Source organism: Streptopelia decaocto (assembly GCF_964273445.1).
Source record: "Streptopelia decaocto genome assembly, chromosome: 1".
Taxonomy (NCBI): Eukaryota; Metazoa; Chordata; class Aves; order Columbiformes; family Columbidae; genus Streptopelia; species Streptopelia decaocto.
The window spans coordinates 179,240,439-179,258,872 of NC_138663.1; the positions used below are offsets into that span (position 1 = coordinate 179,240,439).

Consider the following 18,434-nt stretch of genomic DNA (forward strand, 5'->3'; position numbering starts at 1 on the left):
AGAATAAATATACAGAAGAATGACAGCAGAGATAACACTGGTGAAGTAGAATAAAGAAAATCTTAGTGAATGAAAAATAGCAAATTGCTCAAAGTGTGCTGCCTGACAAAAGATATGCAAAGACAGACAGCATGAAGACCAGGGGTCACAGCAGAATGAGAAAGCAGGAGTGAGAAAAATGGCAGAAGCAGAAATATATGCATAGCACTGGAGGCTACTGCAAACAAGTACAAGTTAAATGAGGTAAAAAAACCAAAGACCTGCTTGCTAAAGGCGACATGTAACAACCACGGCAATTTAAAGAGAACAAAAAGAAGGGAAACTAAGAAAGAATTGTGTGCCACAATGAAAGCAAAACATAACCCAAGACTTTTACAAGATTCTCAATGAGAAAAAGGCTGATTTTAATAGTGGACAGAAAGAAGCAATGGGAAAAAACAGAGCAGAGAAATATTAAGATCAAAACAAGGCTGTAACTGTAGAGAAGAGTAGTTAACAGTGATGAGGAAAATAAATGAATAAAAAAGGCAGTCCAAGAATGCCTAAGGCCCTGGATCTTATAGACTGCAAAACACTTAAACATGATGGAGAACAAAACTCCATGATCTGGAAATATAGCAGAAAATGCAAAAGTATCAATACACTGACAGCAGCACCTGCACTCTGACAGAATAAAGTCAAAGGGATCAAACTACATTTAATTTTGAGGATAATTAATACACCTTTATATGCTTAAGCAATATTCATGAAGAGCAGCACAAAGATGACAGAAGCTTACATGTGTAATCCTTTTCCTCTTGTTTCTTTATGTCATCTGGTCTTGTTTCAATACCAAAATCCTGCAGATTTTTATGTAAAGCTGATCTGGCAAGGTTTGGTAAAAACCTAAACGAAGAAAAATAATAGGGAAGTTGTAGTATAAGGATTTTTTTTTAAGATTTCAGTATTTTCTGTAACCTAAAATCAGTATGAAGCTTTACTTGGACTCTAAACCCTGAATGTCTATTCCTTTCACACTCAAATAGTCTTAAACATTACACCTATCCCTACGGAGAGAAACTGAGCTTCTTCCATAGGCAAGGAACTACATTTGTGGGTGTGTGGCTATTTTAAAAGTCTTCAGTGCTTTCTAACATTGCAACAGGTTTGTGAAGTAGAATGGATCAGGACTGGAAGTATGAAATGTCCTCATTTCACTGCTAGTAAGAACTACAATAGAAAGAATGGGTTTTTTTGGAAATACCTTTTCTCTGGAAATACTCAGTTCACTCGGGCCCCAGGTTCCGAAGAGAAAGAGTGAGCTCTGAGGTGTCCAGCCCTCAGCCCATTCAGTTTTCCAGACCTTTTGATAATTGATTGCTTTCTTTTGAAAAAAAAAAACAAACAACAAACCCACAAACAAAAAAACCCCAAACACACCAACCTCTAGATGCTCACAACTTTTCTAGATACAGCCTACACCAAACATCTAGTCATCCTACACGTTAATATAACTCTGCTTTGCATGTTTTGAGACAGTGAAGCAATGCTGATAATGGTGACCTAATATATATAATGTCATGAAATATCTTCATAAAGATAAGTACAAAGTCATTTCTACTTATCTCCTAAGTCTGAGGATACCACAGAACTACAACTAAAGAAATGACAGACTCTAAGGAGCAAGGCAGCAATTGTATTATCTACTAAAATGCATTCAAAGCTTTCTTGCATGTTAGCAACTGATCAAGCAGCTCTAGAACATCCACCAAAACTACTATCTCTACCTGGAAAGGCAGGCTTTATTAATAGCATAGTAAAGGCTTTCATCTGGATGTTGTGACAGTCGACGACAAATTCGCAATAGTTGTCGAGTAGATAAAGATGAAGCCAGTGACTGTGCCTGTAAAAAAATACAAGGTAGTTTAATTATTTGATCTCTGGGACTGGATATCAGGGATTAGAACTGAACAAGTCATGAGAGAAAAGTAATCCAAAAGGAATTATTTCAACTTTTCTCCTAAATCCTAGGTGCTTTCTGCCTCCTACAGCAGCCTGTGATTTTTAATCCACAAGCTTGTAATTCTGTATTTGTTGCAGCAATTCACTGCCATGGAAATCATTATGTCATCATGATCAGCCTTATGATTTCACTTGATAAGCAACAGGAAGAAAAATGTTCTGATAACTGAATTTTATTAGCTGTATAAAACCTAACACTAAGCGCTATTAACAATAACAAGGAGGTCAGCCGCTGTAAATGGATCAATGTCCTGAAAACTCGTCTGCTCTTCGCAAACTTAATACGAGCTGCACATGTCATGCTCTGGCAAGAGGGTCTGGCAGGATTCTTGGCCGTACAAACAAGACAACCCCGGGCAGCAGTAGGGAGATTGTATCACCTCAGCACACGCCGTCGGGGCGGGCCGGGACTGGAACACCGCGTCCTTTTCTGTTGTCCACATGTTAAAATAAATGCTAAAATCTGGACACGGTTCAGCAAAGAGTTACAAGAACGGTTCAACACCTGGGAAGGAAGACCTCAAACAAATACAGCAACGTTTAACAAAAACCAAACAAACAAGATCCCAAAACAAGTGACCACATATATAAAGAGAGCTATAAGGACTGAGAACGAAATCTTTCTATAATTATATTTACCGGATGAAGGGATCTAATACAAATAGGTTCCTTATTTTAGCAGGAAACACACAACAATGAGTGTGATCTGATAAGTCACGCCATGCTTTGCCCGGGTCAAGTGAAATATTTTAATTAGGTAATTTAAAAACATTTTGTTTTGGTTCATATAAATGATTCCTAACTGCATTACAATTTTCTTAATATATTATGCTGTTTCAATAGGAAAAAATCCTGAAATTTGCCAACCAGGGGAAAAAAAAACAGAGAAAAGCAACACTTCATTAATTTCAGAGCCTTTTTTCCCCCTCTTAATAATTCTCAAGCATGAGAAATGTCTTAACACCAATTCTTTCCCCTGGTAAACTGCATTTTTGACAAACAAGCATTCATATTTTTTTTAAAGTCTGTTAGATGAAATTATACAAAGCTTTTCTGAAACTCTGAGAAAGCAAAGGATAATACTTCTTTAGCATAGCTCTGAGCAATCAGCAAGAATGATTTACATTGAGGTAACAGCAATCGTCACTACTGCTGCATCTCCTGCTTTCATTGACAGAAGACTGTGAAGCATCTCCTGACCCATCAGAGTTCACCACCCAGCATTAAGGACAATGTCAACTATGGCATTTCAAGTGTTATTAATATTTCAAGACTTACTCAGCCACATGTGAGGAATGGGCAAGGGAAAGGACTGAGCACTGTGTCTTTATCCCCGCTCCCCAGCGAGAACCCTCCCTGTGTGTTTCGTACACTGCACCACCTTGGCAAGTCCAGTCTCTCAGGACATGAGGATTTTAAAGTCTAAATTATACATAGCATCAGATCCTGCACTGAAGTAAATAAGCATAGAGGACAGGACCACAGAGGAAAAGCTGTACCACAGCTTCTGAATATTTGCAACTGGCAACTGAAGTTTTGGGAACAAAATTTCCTCATTTATCTTGTCTGTTTGTTGTGGTTTTCTGTTTTGCCTTTTTTTTTTTTAATATATTCTATATTGAACACTGTAAACTTGAAATTGGGTTACTAACAGTCTTTGTCATACATATCTATGAGGCATCTAATTCAACAGGATCTTGATTGTGGTCTCTAGATTATATTGTAAGTCAAGCAAACAATTACAAAGACGCAGACAACGCCCACAGGCTGAGTAGTCTACAGGTATTCTTCTATTGTTAAAAAAAAAATCACTTCAAACAATGGTTAATATTTCAGGATAATCTCTGGCAGAGGCTCACTTACTTAGGCAACTCTATAAATAGCCTGACATACCTAAGGCACACACTTCAACCCACAGGCGTGCTCTTCCCAACATGTCTCATGTCACTGCCGATCTACAAGAATTCTCCCTCGATCCATACTGTGACTCACTTCTCATCCAACATCATATACTTCATTTAGATATTTCACATTGCTATAGACATCAACATATTTGGAAAGGACTTTTGTAATGCTCTGTTCAGGCATGGTATGTCTCCAAGTATATCAAGGCCAAAACATTTACACATTAGGTGTAAGAAGCTAAATAGACAGTAACAACACTGTTCCAAAGGTGCACCTAAAAGTCAACATTTTTATTTAGTTTTTCTTAAGCTCAGAAGAGCATAACAGCCTCTTCTCGGCTTCTTAAATAATAATACTGCATAAACTATTACCCATCATGAAAACTAAGGAGAACAGATTACATTTGCATACCAGTTAAACTGCTGGACTCCACTAAAAATGTTTTACATTTTATTTACATTAAAAACATCCAGTACTTCAGTTGCCATAGTAATAATTTCTTTTTCTTTTCACCATGATTTGACTGTATCTTTTTAAAGAATTTTGTGGTTACTATGTCAGCAGAACTTATTTCTTGACAAGACTGCTTTCATAGAGTAGCCTGTAGCAGTAAAGCTGCCAGGAGTTCTGGAGCTTTCTCTTTTCATAGTCTATGCTGTTGCCCATTGGCATTTTATAATGGCTACGTAGTTCTCATTGCCCAAAAAGCCCCAATAATTGCAGCTATCGAAGCTCTAATGACTAAAGCAAAGTAATCAAAAAATATTTGGACACACGTGATTATATCCATGCCTACTCGAAAGGCACCTCAAACACGTTTCACTGTGAGCCATGTATCTACACTCACTGACAACACGTGTACTGTTCTGCCTGACTTCTCTTGGATTTGGGCAATTTCCTAAAAGCTTTATTTATGTAGATTCTAAAAATGTACATCATCAATCAAAAAAGTTTACAGTATGTTGTGCAGTAATCGCCAGCAATAATTTTCTGAGGCTGGTTTTCTAATCAGGCAGCCTTTGAAACAACACTACAGCTCAGCATGCTTCACACAGCCTTTGTTAAAACAGTCACAGCAGGAGAAAGTAAATTAAAAAAAAAAAAGGCTCACCGTGGCATCATTTGTCTCCCGAAGCCTGTGTGTTAATGACAACAACTGCTCCACAGCAACGCTGGGTACATTTGGAATCTGTTTGAAAGAAAAACAGTATTAATCTTACTGCTAGATATGTAAGTTCCACATACAGCTATACCCAGATGCAAGGAGCATACAGCTGCTGAAGTTGCTTTGCGTCAATCAAAAAGGAATACGGTTATGAAAAAGAGCATTTTTCTATTACAGCATCATTTAACATCAATATAAAAATGCCAACCAAAAGCAATACCATTAAAAGATAAGCATATATGCTGCTCTGATAAGCTTTGAATATGAACTCATTTATGCTACACTGAAATAGCAAAATATTTTTAATGTAGTAAATAATCATGTTCGGTAAGCAATAGTCAACAAGCGCCTAAAATACTAAACGTACTTACCATTTCTTTAATAACTTGAATTTCTTCACTCTTGCTTAAAGAGCGAACATGATGAAAAAGAAAGAGTGTCAGAAACTCTGGACCCAGCCATTGTTGGGTACTACTTCCAATGACAGGAGGTTCTGCTAAGACCACTATTCTGAAAGAAGGATGGATAGGAAAGATAGACCTGCAAAAAGAGAGTGTAAAAACGCATTATCTGGCTTAAGCAGTGAATACAAAATTTAATTTTTAAAATAGATTTTTTTCAAAGTAATTAAATTATTGTAATGAATCATACCACAGGCTATTATGATCACTTACAATGCAACTTTATTAAAAGAAAAAGACAAAGACTTCATAATGTGACTTGTAATTTTATAAATTTACAATTTTTTTTATGCTCAGAAGGGGACCCAAGTCTCCTCATCTGCAACAAGACCTCCATGCCTCAAGATGAAGAAATACCAGCAACTAACCTACAGCCTGCTGCACTGTATGTCTGAAATGGACACATCCGATAGACTTTTACAAGTGTTTTACCTAAAGCAGGTAAATTCAGAGAAAGAACAAGATCTACCAGAGCTGCAGGGATGAGTAACTTCCTTCACTCAACTAGACTGACAGAAAGGATGACACTGTAGAGATTGGCTTAGATACTATGAAGATCTGGATTTAGTAATAGTTTAGGAACATTCCCCTTACTGATGAACTTTGTGGCCGTATGAAAATCACCTAGGCTCTTAGGGTGGGATTAATATGCCTAAATTCATAATATTCCTGAAAGCTATACTTCAAAGGCCAAACCAGTCACCTCACCCTTGGCTCAGCATGAGGAGACAGGTCCCTCCAAGGGTAGACTGGAGATTTACAAGAATTTAAGAAATGATCTTTTTGCTTTAATGTCTGTTTACCCACAAATTCATCTAATCCCCTTCTGAACTTCTTCATCCTATCTATCTCCACAACTGCCTGTACCAACACGTTCACCATTCATGGCTGTAAAAAATACTTCTATTGTTATCATTTTTTAAATCTTTACGGAACTGATCTTCAGTGACCCCTAGTTCACGCTGCAGGATTTGGTGGCAGTCTCTTAGAGACCTGCCTATTCGATTCCATTGAAGATAATGGGAGCTTACTGTGACCAATACAAACTAAAATACACACTTTTAAATGCATGTTGTTAGAGCAGTAGAAGACCAACACCTTGGTTTTGGGTACCTCTGCCTTCTTCACATCTTTTGTCTCCCTTATCTGTGTAATGTTATCAGCTCTTTGGACTGGGAATTCATTGGTACTCATCAATCAGCATAATTACATGATCTCTAGAAGCAGCAGAAATAATAGGCAGTAGAAGTCAGATATGAAAGCACATCAAATTATGCAAGGAGGGCTTGTTTTCAACAATTAATTTCACAGTATTCTTATTAAAATAGGAGACATTAATTTTGAAAAAGCAAGTGAAACTTAATTAGACAGCTTATATTGCTAGATATGCCTGTTATCATGTCATTTTCTATATAAATTACTATATTTGAAACCAGAAAGCTTGGAGGTAAGTATCCTTCTTGGGTAGACTGAGGAGGGAAAAGATGGCATAAGCAAGAAAATCTGAAGACACGATATGACCGTTAAGGATAAATTAACAAATCTACTGCATAGCTGGCTCATCTGTTCATCACAACAAACCTGCGATACAACAGAGCGATGATAGCAAACAGTCTCTTGTATCAAAGCAAACACAGGGGGTGGCATGAGTTATTCTCAGCTGAAAGTCATAAGCCTAGAAGCTACTCCCTGACTGATAAAAATAGAAATAGATGTCTGAAAACATCACATGAAAGAGGAACCAATGGGAATGTCACTGTCAGCATGAAAGGACGGGGAACATTAGCCAACCTTATTATAGAAGAAAGTGTTTCCTACATACGATAAATATATATACTTCCAGCTCTCCCTCCTCACCATTACTGCGAAGAAAAAACGACTCTCCTCCAAAAATCCACCCTATTCGAAGGACCACTTCTGGTCCTTCTGCAATACCATAAGAAAACACAAGAAGCAGTCAGCTTTCCCTAGGCAAAGGAACACGTTTCTCTTGTACCACCTCCATGTCACCACCAAACTCGAAGGGCACATTGGGGACAGCCAGGGAGGGCACAGGGAGAAGTGGGAGCAGAGGAGATGCCAAGTCCGGGCAAGCAAACTTGGTGATACCAGTTCAAGTCGCTGACGTACTGCCTGGACTTGGACATACCGCAACACCACTGCTGTAGGTTTCCAGTTTGTAAACACGAATAAAACTATTTGGCTACTTCAAAAGCCTATTGTTTGGACTGATGTTTGCAATGTTGAAAATGTCAGGCTAAATGTATTACTAAAACAAATGACTCAGTCCTGCAGTGTGCTCAAAGTTCCCAGCTTCCACCAGCAGAACTGAAGAGTTTCAAAGTTGTTTCATCGTGTTACAGATAAGTCTCGAAAGGGATATAATGTGAAGCTCCTACATGGAGCTATATTTTATAAAAAAATAAATCATTGACATCCTGTGTTCTTTGCAGATAAAGGCCCAGCAAGTGTATCTTGTTAAAAACTTGACACCTTTTAAATTAATGAGCCTCAAACACAGTGGGAAGATTTGGTGTTGGCTGATTCATACAAAGAATCTCTTTCCTTCTCTCTGCTAAATGTTTACTGACAACACAGACAGCAGAACACTCTCCTAATAATATGTGTGTCCTTCTTTTGTCATCAGTGTTTAATTTCAACCAAGGATTACTGCTGCACTCTCAAGAGGAAGATCAGAACACAGTTTGTTCAGGGTGATTTTAGGGTAAGATTTTTTTGTTATTGACACATGGTGCTGAGCAGTTGAAGCTTCTCCTATTAAAAAAAAATGTGCAGAATGGCATTCCCAATGCCATCTTGCAAAACCAAACTACATATGGTTGTCTCTTCCTGTAACATGACTTAATAAATCTCATTTTCTATCAATTTTTTTGAGTTGGGAATTGTTATAATACTAGGACCACAATGACCTATTGTTGTTTTCTTCCTGTTTTTATTATATTTCACCACAGTCTAAAATTAAGATTACTTAACTGGAAAAAAAAAACACACAAACAACAAAATATTAAGTAAAAGTTAGAAAATGTAAGCAATTAAAAACTCTTATTGCTTGCTAAATTCATTCCTTGCCACATTTTGTATTTGTCTCATCTACTCTGTGTTCCCTTTCAACCTAATCTCACGGAAAATAAATAACCCATTGTCTACAGGGCATTAAAACAACCCAAGCATTATAAGTGACTTCTTTTAGCTTTTGAAGAATCCTATTATATACCTACTTCCAGATTTATTTATAATAGCTGCCTTTCTGCTCACCACACCAAGGTCTTATCACCTGCATGCTTGTGTGTGTGCTGTGTGGGGGGATATCCACCCAAACAGGTTAAAAAATGGCATAATAAGACAAACCAAGACTCTGCTCATCTTGTAAGGGCTGTGTGCTATCTTTACAGTATCTGTCACAGTGAAGTAATGGATGATTACGGAAGAAATTCTATGCAGAAGTCTTGGATACGCACAGTCGTTAAATGTGCTTTCTCTTAATCTCTGAACCTGTTCAGGAAAATGAATCATATAATCATCACATGAATAAAGAATCAGCAGCTATAATTTCCTTCTACGAAAAAGATCTTTCAGGACCATCTGTCATTTTCTCAGAGGCAGGTTTTTTTTTTTGTTTGGTTGGTTGTTTTTTTGTTTGTTTTTGTTTGGTGGTGGTTGTTGTTGTTTTTCTTCTCCTCAAACTCACAAACAAAATCACTTTGTTTTCTCAAATGAGTGAATGTCATCTTAGGGTGACTGTTTGCAACTTAACTCCATAGCCAAACTGGCACGAGAAAGAATAGAGGAAAAAGTAATTTGTGGCCACCGCTAGTTATCCTGTTGCTTACGGCTTTAGCAGGATAAGGAGTATCCCAAAAGCTCACAAAGGCAAACGTGCTGTTTGCACTTGTGAGTCCTGACCGAGCTATCCCACCCACCATGCTGAAGCCCTTCTCAGAAAATGCTAGTAGACATGACAGATGTGGAAATATACTGAAATAACAGTGAACACATAACTCAATGACAATAATTAACATAATTTAAATTAAGAATATATTTTAATAGCTATTACAGAGGTAATAAAACTTTAAATTAAGTTGTATGAATAATAGCGTTCTAACCTGCAAAACTTGAAAACTATCTGAAAACCAAACAATACTTTCCTTTTTGTCCAGCACCGCTAATAACACTGCCATGTTTTAAGCATATTCATATTCTCTACTGTAATACTGTTTACATTCATATACAGAGGCATGTGATTTCTTTAGACCACAGTGTGATCTGAAATACCATCCCTTTATTCATAAAACCTCCCACATTTGACTTATCAGGGTTTGAAATTAAGTGATGGATTGTGCGTATTTTCCTTTCTATTCTACTATGCATATGAATATTATTGTTGAAGTACTAAAAATTCAAGGCCCTAAAACTGTGAAAAAATACTTACTTTTTTTTTTTTTACTATCAAGTATTTTTGTATAAAAGCATGAAAACTTAGTACAATATGCATCTGTACTGTCCAAAGAGATCCTCTAAAACTTCTCCATCAATACTCCACTTTTTTCTCTTCTTAGAAATGAGAATAATCTTTAGGTGTGTCAAATCCTCTTAAAAACACAGATTAAAAAACAATGTTTATAGAAGTTTTGGCTCATTGCTTAGGAATAGTATTCCTTTTCCCTAAAATAGTTTTAAATGGAAATTATGTTTTAAAATTCCAGTCACAAGTCCAACTAGTCTACTGAAAAACATTATCAGTTGTTCTTTTCCATTATGAAAGACATATTTCTACTTATGTAACTTACAACAACATCTGGCCACCTCATTAGTGAGTCTTAAATTAAGGGAACAGAGAGCAACAGTGAGTTATTTTGTATTTATGAATGATTAGAAGTAGCACAGAAGACAGAAACTGCACACTATACTACTTATAGTCACTACAGTCAAGAACACTCACACACAGCAAAACTGACCCCAATAGTGGGGGGAGGGAAGTAAAAAATGTTAGAAGTATGTATGCCATGTTCTCAGTTTCTCTTACATATGGCAGTAAGACATCAGTTCTTCTCCATCACAGCTGCCTTCCAGTGTCCAGCTGTTGCTTTTTCTGAAATCTTGGGGATGGGCCTGCCCTCTCCTAATCTAATGATTTCCCAATAAGGCTTTGGCTTCTTTCTTTGAAGTTCTCATCCTTCAGAACTACTCCTTTTTCTCTCGATCTTGTATCACCTCTGTTTAGGACTATTTTCACATACTTCCTTTAAGTCCTGTCTGACTGCTTAGACATTTAAAACTCTGTCATGCACTTTCGGTGAATCACTGTTGTGTCCATTACGTATCCAAGATGGTGGTAAATGGTTACACTGAGCTTCCAGATGCAAGAATACCTACATAGTGGGTTTTCTGCTTGTTTGTTTGTTTTTAAGATCATGTACTAGTCAGAAATGTATTCCAAAGGCAATAGACACCCTGCATTTATTTATCAGAGAGGGAACGCTGTCAGTCGAGTAGATCAATTAGGGCTTATCAATTCACAGTACATTCTCTTTCAAAATATTAAGGTGGCTAGATAAAAGCAGTACGTTGTGATCTGAGGGAAAGGGGCACCCTTCTGAGGAAAGCCAAAGACTTCCAGGCCTCCAAAGCAGTCAAAAGCAATGCATAATTAGCACTGAACAGCAGAACCAACAGGGGAGTGAATGACACCAAAGGGAAGGACAGTGTGTACGGAGGTGGCCCACGGAGAAGGTGAGTCTGCACAACAGACATTAAAGACAGCCTGGCCAGTTCTAGTGGTCTAACAGATAATGAAGGTTATAAGGGAGTCCAGTGCCAAAACAGCCACAATTAGGACAGACAGGGAGACATGGAATCCAGATGCGAAGCTCTTATCTTGTGAGAAAGATGTGCTGAAGGAGGAAGGGCAGTACTGAAGATGAACGCGTGATGAATTGCCTCAAGTTGCACCAGGGAGGTTTAGATTGGATATTAGGAAAAAATTCTTCATGGAAAGGGTTGTCAGGCATTGGAACAGGCTGCCCAGGGAAGAGGTGGAGTCACCATCCCTGGAGGTGTTTAAAAGACACATAGATGAGGTTCTTAGGGACCCAGTTTAGAGCTAGAGTTAGGTTATGGTTGGACTCCATGATCCTGATGGTCTCTTCCAACTGAAATGATTCTATGATTCTATGAATTCTCCAGGTTTTTGGAGTATATGGGCATGAACCAAAGAGTACCATGCAATCAGCTAAACAGCACAGCCACTGCCATTCTGCCCAAAGGAAGGCACCCTGGATGAGATCATGGACACAGAGCTGCAATGAGGAGACTCACACAATGACTACACCTGTTTTGAAAGACAAAGTCCAAGGCAAAGTTGGAATTCCATCCAAGATGGACCCGTGGACCTTTTTTACTTCTCTTTTCCAAGTCAGGGCTTAAAATCCTGATAAACAGAACACTTCCCTGATACATAGTTCTTCGGTCAAGTAAAACAAATGCAGGAAATGCCCATCTAGCTGGCTGTATGGCCTGAGCAGCATGAACACAATTTGCAATAAGTAGGCTTAGATTAAAACATACCTACAAAAAAAAAAAGCTGTGGAAGACTTAAAATTAAATTTAATTTGTTCTGTTTTGTTGTTGGTGGTGGTTTTTGTTTTGTTTTGTTTTAAAGAACAATATTTTGGATCAAAAGGGAGCCAGAAATAACAACCGGGCACTGAAAGAAAAACAGCTTTTCTAAAGGGTAGACCATGAAGGTCAAAAAAAAAACCCCAACGGTATTAAGAGAGACAACTGAGAGAAATGAGGTGGCACATCATGAACACATCACTACTATAACTGATAAGGTCTCTTCAAAGTCTGGCCACATGCACACCCTGCAGCATTAAGCCTGAGCACAGATATTTGCCGTAAGACTTCAACTGCTTTTTCAGAGATTACAGCCATTTAAGAATCATATATACAGATCTAAACATACTATATCTGAATATTAGGTTGCATTCGTTTTGGCGTACACTCAACAATCCCCTCCTATTAACTAAAATTGCTCAGCAGTGTTTGACTGTGTATCAAGCACGGCCATCAGAGGACTCGAAAATGCTTCTATCTGTGGAATGTTTCTAGCGGACAGGTGGAAGTGAACAAACAAAAAGAATCAGCATAATGGGTCCCAGCCCATCCTTAGGATTTCCTGCCCCATATTAATTGTAAATTAAATACCAGCTTTCTAGCTAATGAGCCAAAATAAATTAACAAGTTGTATTTAACTTCAATGTAGATTCATTTTCCAACACTGCTAATAAACCATTCCAAAATTAAATACTATATACATTTAGATCTATGTTTTTATGTACTTAAAATTCCTCTTCAATTTCTAACCCCTTATGTCAAAGGATATGGAATGTCTTCCTTTTAGATTGAGCACTCTAAACAGGACATAATTTTCTCATGCCACAAAAAGAAAAAAGCTCATGAGGAAACTGATGTTTAAAATATGTTTCTCTTGGTGATTAGAAGGTATCAATTTAAGAGAGAAGCATTTTGCATGATGTTTTTGTAAAACACACACACAAAAATAGGAGTTTAAGCTCTTTACAGGATGAAATACTGTATGCATCCTATAGTCAATAGCTGATACTTTACCTTTCCTGTAGTTGCTCATCAGAAATCTGTAATTCTTCTTTTAAATTTTGATATCTGTCTTCCCTTAATAATCTGGTGCCGTCATAGAGAGTCAGCTCTCTGTCATGTATTAGTCTGTTTGAAAATAAAGAATAAGCTTTATCTAACCTTTGATTACTTTTAAAAACACTTATTTCAACTAATACTTTTTTAAAAGCTACCTCAGTCAACGCAGGGCATAGTAAAAAGAAAAAGATAACCAATTTAAGATGCATCGTGGAGGCGAAATAATTAGCATAAGTAAACAGTTTCAGGACAAAGTCAGTTAGTCAACATAGTTCAAACAGATATGGTAACCAAAAAAATTCCATTTTACCAGTACAAGTGTGCATAGATGGCATCAAACAGCCATTTTGTTATACCTGTACCAAGTAATAGATTTCTGTTCTGTCTTTTGAAGCAACATTCAGTTGGCTTTAACAATGAATATACTCACAGACCCAGCTTCTATTTTTTTATGTCGAGATTGGTTATATAATGCATGCCCATGTCAGAAGAGAAAGGTAAAAAGATAAAAAATGGGCAAGCATAATTATCTCTTCTGCCCTCCGTGTGTATATATATAGTAAAAGAAGGCACAAAATGTTATTGCTACAATCTGCTTTTAAAGCTGGTGATGTCCTTTAAGTTTATGAAAGGCAGTGTATGATGTAGGCACATGAAAGAGCAGAAAAATTTGACCTGACAATAGAGATTAGTAGTAAAATATTATCTGCTACTACAACGTCCACTTTGGGAAGTCTAATCTATTTTTCGTGACTTATGGAATAATGTTTAGAGAGAGTTCTTTGCAATTACCAGAATGTATGCTTTTATATATAGATGTAATGATCACATTTTATTTAGAGGCAGGCTGCATTAAAAGTATTTCAATCATTTTCTCACATCTTGCCATTTCTAATCATAGTGCAAATATTACTAGTTTTTAGATTCCATAAATTCATGATAAAAACTAGCTCATTCTTCAATTCAGACTTACACGCCATATGTACAAAGAGCTGACATTTCCTGTATTATTATAGACTTATAAAACACATTAAAGAATTGCTTCAGCTTTTAAGTATGTAAAGACTGAACATTACATATTCTCTGAAACTCCAATGTTCGATTTTTACAGTATTCTTGAAGTTATAACCTCACATTCACAGGAAGAAACTTAATTTATCAGTATTCATGCACTCAAGGAACAGATCATGCGCACCCAAGTTATCTGTGCTCGCATCCTGACCTTTGAAGCACAGCCAGGGTGCCGGGGTTAATTCGGTGAATGCCATCGAGAACAACAAGCTTTCCTTCCAGGGCGGCAGTAACAAGTGGGGATGGTCTCCAGGCAGTGTCTCCATTAGGAAGAGTGTACCTTTGCTGTAGCAAATCTCTCGCCGTCATATCCTGTAAGCACCAATTCATCAAAAGAATATATTTATGCTGTATTTTATTAATCTACAAGTGCTTTCTCATTTTAAAACTGCTTTCTGTTTTTGCTGAGGGCGTACCCAAAGAAGATCACCATGAAATCTTCAATTACTTTTCCAAATGGTATTAGAAATGCACAAACACACAAATCTACACACAGACTATGTTAAATAGTCTTTGGAAGTTCTAGGCTTGGCAATACCACCACTTTGAAACTAGAACAAAAGCCCTTTTTTTCCCCCCCTCTTAAACATAATGCAAACATATGACAACTTGTACACAGCTTTGTGTACAGAAGGGGGCAGCAATTTACACCTGGAACAAACACGAGTCATTCATTTCATATAGAAGTCACCTGAAAGAGCAGAGATTTGACCATAAGTCCCAAACACAAACCAGCAGGACATTCTGCCTCTCAGCAGGAAAACACAGTGGAAGAGTCAGAGAAGAAGGGACAGAATAAGGAATAAGCCAGTAACGCACCGAATATCAAAAGTATATAGCATATCACAAGATAATACTTAAATTGAAAGCAAAGACAAAACCCTAGGACACATATTTTACATGCTCCACTATAGCAGGTAAGCTCTAGAGCAACAAAGACATTACGGCCATTTTGTGACTTGGAAGACAAAATTCCTTCCTCAGGCTGTGCCATGAACACAACCCAAAATCAGATGAGAAAAATATTTTCTATTGTAGCTGTGGCTTTTGCATATGTCCTTTTCACAACTATAAACCCTTTGAACTTTAAAGAATAAAAATAGAACACATTACATCATACGGCCTGAATCATTTCCTCTTTCAACGTTTCCTTAAAAGCCTTAAAATAACAGGACAAAGTCTGGGTCCTTCGGTGCTTCCCCATTTGTATAATTTAAAGTCTCGCATCAAAATCCACAAAGCCAGACTGTATTTTTATTGTTGTATTTCTGCTTGCTTTGTTGTTGTGGGTTATTTTGGTTGTGTGTGTGTCTTTTGTTGGTTTTTTGTTGTTGTTGTTTTTTTTACTGCTGTGTTTGGCCTTTTCTATTTTATTAAAGAATTAAACTAAAACCAGAATGTGAAACATTTTTATCAAAGCCAGAGAAAAATGTAAGTGTTTTTAGGACTTACATCAAAAGTGTACATTCAGCAGCTGGCGCAAATGCTGTATAACTGTATTCAACTAACACACCTCTGTCAATTCACCCCTAGAAACATGAAATAAGATGCAGTACGAATTGATCAGAAACCTAGTATGCTATACGGAATGTCCATCTGTAATTCCAGCAACAACTCAAGAGCCATGCATTAATTTTCTGGAGATAAACTCAGAAGGGTATTTCGCTGCGAGACATTTTCTGAAATATACAATTAATAACAAAATGTAAATGGTTGAATCAGATGCAATTTAGTGATGCATCAAAAAGAAGTGTCATTTGCTAACCATCCTGTTTTCTCTAAGGGATTTGTTTTATGGCCAAGTACCTGCCCAGGGATTTATTGTTTCTATTTATTTAGTCCAAACTGATTTTTACTATATATTAAAAATAAAACTTCATGAGATATAGTGTTATAACACACTAAAAACCCTTCCCTTTGGAGGGGATATGATAGAGGTATATGGTTTAATTGTTTTTCCCCTTATTTTGGGCAAATCAATGGCTACATTATATTGCCTTGTGGAACAAAATGCTTATTTTAATTTGTAACAGTAATCGTAACTTACATGTTTTACATTGCAGTTTATTTTCTAAAATATCTCGTATGCAGGAAAAAAAGACATTCAGGAGAGAAAAGAAGTAGGATAACTTGTATTTCGCTCCCTTTAGCAGCTATGGCAATACAAGCCTCCAAACTTGCCATTTTTCATGGCTCACAGTGCTAATCATGTTCTTGGCAATTATGAAGTGAAAAAAATCTATGTTTCCTGCTTTTCATGCCAATTTGGACTCACATTTTGCTAGTATTTCTCAAATAAAAAACTGGAAGGAATTTGTAAAGAAAAATTATGAGGTCATGCAAAAAAAAAAAAAAAAAAAAAGAAGAAAAAGAAAACCTAGGAACAAAACCATCACAGAACACAAACACTAGTGATGTGCTTAAAAAACTGGTTTTGCTGAGGAAGAAAAAGAACAAGTTTCTGGGAAATTGTTACAACATCACCTTGAATTTTGATTTTTTTGTCCCCTGAAACTCTGAGGGGAGAAAATGTTTTATTTTAAACAAGTTAAACCATAAGTTCCCTAACTACAGCTCACAAAGAACCACCGGGCTGCTGCTTCTCATTTGCTCTTGCTTAACGGCATTAAGAGACAACTTAAAAACAGGCCTTTCCTAATGAGGATTATTTTCCTTTGTCAGCAATTTGCCTACATGGAATTATATACAATGAGAAATCCATATAATGCCGTCAGATATCACAAACGAGACAGAACTGTTCTCTGAGGCAGCTGTTACTGTCAGAGATGATCTATGTGCTCAAAGGTTTGGGAACCCTTGGTTTAGGCAGATTTTATTCTCATCTCACAAGAGGTTTTTTTTTCCTGTGAAGCCAATATAAAGAACTATGTCTTTTCACACTATTCAAGCCCTTAAATCAACTTCAGATGTAGGAATGATGAAGCAAATATTAAAAATAAAAGTAAATATTATATATATATAAAAAACATCTAAGAATTCATTTCTTCACAGAGGCTGAAGAAAAGCACTGCTATTGCTTCAGACAAAGCAAAGGTGCCCCATTATTTATTTTTGTGCCTGCAGAAATTACTGGAAAATAAAAATGTACCATAGGACAAATAAAAGCCCCCTTAATTTTAGAAATTGATTTAGGACAATATGGTGTCTCTCTCAAAAAAAATCAAAAAGATACTTTTTTGAACCAAAGTAGAAATATCTGCTGAATTTACAGCATTATCAAAGTTCTCATAACCTTCATTGCTGAATTGCCGTATGAATTAAAACATTTAACATTTGTTCTCTTACTAAATTATCCTATTGCTTTGCTATGCGAAGCCTCTGATATGTTATCATATATTTTAAGAAAAACAAACGTGATCTTAAAATTTATCAGATGTATAGCTCAGTGACATTCAATCATTGCTTCCTGTAAAAACTTTTAAGATTATGTAAGATGTACATAGAAAGTATCTATATGTATAGATAAACATGTGAATTTTACATGTGAATTTTACATAGTCTATATAAGAATTCATAGCGAACAATGAGCTCAGAGTCATTTATCTGCCTTAGCGATACTGTTCGATATTGCCAAAAAGCCTCTCTATAAAAACCCTCTGCCCCTTGAACTAGGAACAAACCCTGGTGATGCCAAAGGAAAGGTTCACTTCAGTGGGAAACGTCAAACCCTTGGCCTAGATTTTATTTCTGTAGGAATCACAGATGCCTCTGAAAGGAAGATGTTTACTGAATAACTACTTTCACTGTCAGCTTTTCTCGTGTGTTTTCTGCTCCTATTCAGCAAAGCTAATTAAAGGTAGAATGCTGAAAAACAGTGGTCATGTTTTTAATGAAATAATTATCTAATTTTGCTGGTGAGTGCCCAATACCATGTTGTGCGCAGCAAACAAGGGTTAGGGTGTGCCTGTCCTTAAGCAGGTTTGTCAAGTTGCAAAAGCTATTTTCCTGGGATGATTTTAAAATACGTTTACAGTGACAAGTGTGGAGAAAAGTACGCAGACTAGCTGGACACAGTTCTGGCTCAGAAACCACACGCCTACATTATATATACCTATGTACAGAAGGCAATAGGTGCTGCTAGGAATACAGGTATATTAGTATGAAGATAACATTGC

At 36.8% G+C, this 18,434-nt stretch overlaps 1 protein-coding gene across 1 annotated transcript in view; it reads right to left on the reverse strand.

Moving 5' to 3' along the window:
- VWA8 (von Willebrand factor A domain containing 8) overlaps nt 1–18,434 on the reverse strand; it is a 186,568-nt gene that overhangs the window by 117,606 nt on the left and 50,528 nt on the right. Inside the window, exons 13-18 of the mRNA XM_082050523.1 lie at nt 14,450–14,610; nt 13,183–13,296; nt 5,443–5,611; nt 5,018–5,095; nt 1,767–1,882; nt 779–885 (exon numbers count right to left, since the gene is read on the reverse strand). Of these exons, the coding sequence (XP_081906649.1) occupies nt 779–885; nt 1,767–1,882; nt 5,018–5,095; nt 5,443–5,611; nt 13,183–13,296; nt 14,450–14,610 (745 nt within the window). The remainder of the gene's footprint in view (nt 1–778; nt 886–1,766; nt 1,883–5,017; nt 5,096–5,442; nt 5,612–13,182; nt 13,297–14,449; nt 14,611–18,434) is intronic.